Source organism: Lucilia cuprina, unplaced genomic scaffold (genome assembly GCF_022045245.1).
Source record: "Lucilia cuprina isolate Lc7/37 unplaced genomic scaffold, ASM2204524v1 Scaffold_8436, whole genome shotgun sequence".
Taxonomy (NCBI): domain Eukaryota; kingdom Metazoa; phylum Arthropoda; class Insecta; order Diptera; family Calliphoridae; genus Lucilia; species Lucilia cuprina.
In genome coordinates, this window is record NW_025813374.1 from 1 (window position 1) to 3,821 (window position 3,821).

Below are 3,821 nucleotides of genomic sequence, written 5' to 3' on the forward strand. Positions count from 1 at the left end.
GCCAAGCAGTAGACTGAGACACCAATTTTTCAATCCCGATCAGATTGGAGGTATTGGGCCCTCTTTATACCCCGGGATTGCAATAACACCAAGGCGGAGGTCTTCGCCAAGGTAACATGCCCCCGGGGGGAGGACTATAGACTATAGTCGGGGCTCCAGACTATAATCTGAACTATAGAGTCTAAAGACTATACTCTGGACTATTTTTTAGTCTTGACTATAGACTGCGCTACAATATATAATCCGGACTATGAAATATAATTTGTACTAAAGGCTATAGTCTGGATTTAATATTATAGTCTAAACTGTAGTTTGAATTTTAAACTATAGTTCGGACCATAGAATATAGTCTGGACTATTAACTATAGACTGAACTATAGACTATAGTGTGGACTATAGACTATAGTATAGACAGTCTGGACAACAGACTAAAGTACACTTGAAAAGTATGCAGCTTATTTAAAATTCGACTCAGCGGAGTGTAAAAATGTAATACATAGAAATGTGTTTTATACCATACACCACTTTAGTGGGAGGGTATATTGAGTTTGTGCTGATGTTTGTAACGTACAATAATATTGGTCCTATACCCACCTCAAAGTATACCAAGCGGCTCAGAATCATTTTCTAAACTTTGCTATGTCCGTCTGTCTGTCCGTCTGTCTGTCTGTCGGTCTGTCTGTCTGTCTTGCCTTGTAATCAAACTACAGGTAGCAATTTTTGAATGAAATTTGGCACCTAATCTTCTGTAGTACCGTAGACGAAGCCTATTGAAAATGGTTAACATCGATACATTACATTTCTCCTAGCCCCTATACAACGTAACCCGCCGAATAGGGCTTTTAAGTTCATAATTATGTTTAATATACTCGTATGTCGACAAAAAGCTGCCAAACTATGTTCTATAATAGCCTCGATGACCCTCAAGAACTTTTTAATTATAGGGCCTCATTTGACCCTAGCCCCTATAAGAAGCCCCCTTCAAAATTTGACTTAAATTTCCACAGTTTTATTCAACAAAAAATGGCTTAAGTATATCTGAGGCAAGGTACAATACAACTTAAATGTTTTATTGTAAAAACTAAATCACATTTTATTTCTGTAAAAGGTGGAGGGTATTATATGGTCGGCCTCGCCCAACTATAATATCTTACATGTTTTTTATTACAAACAAAGCAGCCGAAATATTTTTTTTGTGATAATTAAAAATTTAATTGGATAAATATGAATATTTGTTAATAAATTTAAATGAAAATTTTAAACAAACTTTATAACAGTATGGTTTAAGAATTCTAATACAACACAACAAAAATATTATGAAATTCTACATTATAGTAATGACAATAATTTTAACAGTAGTACGGCAAGTCGAGGTAATAATTAAAATATAAATAAATTTTGAATTTTTATAAGAACACCACAACTTTTTCCTTTAAGGCTGGTATGGGCGAGGTGCTTGACTCAGTGGATATGGCCTGCCATGAGGAAATCCAGGTCAGCGAGGATGAATTGTATACATTCTATGAAAATTATAGGAAAAAGCCCAAAGAAGCTATAATGTGTTTATTAAAATGTTATATGGAAAAACATAATAGTTGGAGAAATGGCACCTTTGATAAAAATGGTGCAATGGAGTATCTACAAAGCTTGCCCGACTTAAGATATCGACAGGCTGCTGTAGAGGAGATTATACATGATTGTAAAGGCCAAATAGGTTCCTCAGAATGTCATACCGCCTATTTGATTATAGTATGTATGACCGAACATGAAGCTCGTTTGATGTAAAGTTTCGTTATGAATGTAAAATGAGTTATTGTTGTTTCATCACTTTGATGGAACAATATTATATAATGTAAGATATAAAGTGGACTGTGGCATATGCACATTTGATGCTTATGTCTTGATAGTCTGTACTATATTGATACTACAGTTTGAATTATAATATCATCTCTAGTCTATGCTAAAGAATAAACTATAGCCTGCACTATTTTCCAGACTAGCTACTATAATCTGGTCTACACTAAAAGATTGAAATCACTAAAATAGATTTATAATTTGTATTTATACCAACCATTGCTTATCCAATTAAAATTTCAATTAAAATTTTTCTTTGATTTAATGAAAACTATGTTAAATATGTATGTATGTATATCTAACAGTTCCTTCACCTTTGCTTTACACATACATATGTATTTGTATTATATTTTCATTGTTATTTTTTTCTTCTCCACTTTGTCATTATTCTAAAGACACTTCAACTTAAACAAATTGGCTTTATACTTTTGCAAATTCATGATGACATAACATTGTGACATAAATTTTTATCAATACTACTAGCACATAACACAGCAATACTGTTAAGGACATTTTCCAGTAGTCCTTATGAATGTTAAAATAAATATGTACATGTATTTGTTATTAAAAGACACACAGATTTATAAACATATACATACATAAAAGACAAAAGCCTTTAGATTTATTTTTTATTCTCTTGCCTCATTAACGTTGGCCTTTTGTCTTTTAGTTTTTCTATCAGTCGTTCATTCACTCGCTTGAGTCTTCTCTCTCTCTGCTAACCATGTCCTTTCTAACAAAATGTACTTGATTGTCAGTGGCATATTTAGCAGTCACAGTCGTTGTCGTTGTCGCTACCACCAGCTAGAAAAAAAAACAAAACAAAACTAAACCAGTGACAACAAAAGCAATAACTTTTCAAATCAAAATAAACTTATACACCTTAGAGAGTCCACCTGAAATCTTCATGAAGTACTACTATCATAATATAGCTTTAAAAGTGGTTACAAAAGGGCGGTGTAGAGCTGGCAAAAGCACATTCATAAACATGTAAATCAGGTCAAAACAATGCATTTGACAATGAATTATACCTTTCAGTAGTTAAATGGAAATATATAACAAAAATGTAAGAAATTACAACAACAAAAAAAAACAGAAAAATCCTTTAGACAGACAGTTCAATGTTTTTTGTTAGAGCAAAATGTGAATTGTTATTATACAAACTGGGCCTTTTAGCCTAAAAAAGTAGCAGTAGAAAAGATAACCTATTGTTGTAGATGTTACTGTTGTTGTTTTTGTTTCATTATTGGTTATTCAGCAAATCATTTGTTATAAAGGTTTTAACCTGTTTCACTTTTTACCAGCACCATCGGTGAAAAGCAAGTCAGTTAAGCAACCCAACAGCCAGCCCGTCAATCAGATAGACAGTCAGTCAGCTATCCTGTTAGTGAAAATACTGTGTACAGTATCAAACCTGTCCTGGATGGTTATTTATTTTTTATTCTGCCAAGTATATTTTACCTTTATTGCCATTTAAAGCCTTGAAGAATGTTATATAAAATGTTTAAATGAGTTCAGTCAATGTATGATGTGTCTCCAGCAGAGGTGATTGCGATGACAAAACTGAAAATGTACTATATAGTTGGTATGAATTGTCCTTTCTTATCCTTTGATAGAAGTATTTGGGTTCTGCAATAATGTACCCTACTTTGTGGTTTGTAGATTTAACTTTTATAAACTTTTGTCTGAAGACAGATTATAGAGTAGCCTGTAGGATAGACTATATACTAGACTACGGACTAGACAATTGACTAGACTATTGACTAGACTAAAGACTAGATAATAGACTAGAATATATACTAGACTATAGACTAGACTATAGACTAGACTATAGACTAGACTATAGACTAGACTATAGGCCAGACTATAGACTAGACTATAGACTAGACTATAGACCAGACTATAGACTAGACTATAGACTAGACTATAGACTAGACTATAGACTAGACTATAGACTAGACTATAGA

At 32.8% G+C, this 3,821-nt stretch overlaps 1 protein-coding gene across 1 annotated transcript; it reads left to right on the plus strand.

Annotated features, from left to right (window-relative positions):
* Positions 1-1,337: 1,337 nt before the first annotated feature.
* Positions 1,338-1,785, plus strand: LOC124421263. Its single transcript, XM_046956147.1, has 2 exons — positions 1,338-1,373; positions 1,438-1,785. The coding sequence occupies exons 1-2, from the start codon at positions 1,338-1,340 to the stop codon at positions 1,783-1,785; spliced, it is 384 nt and encodes a 127-aa protein (XP_046812103.1).
* The last annotated feature ends 2,036 nt before the right edge of the window (positions 1,786-3,821 follow it).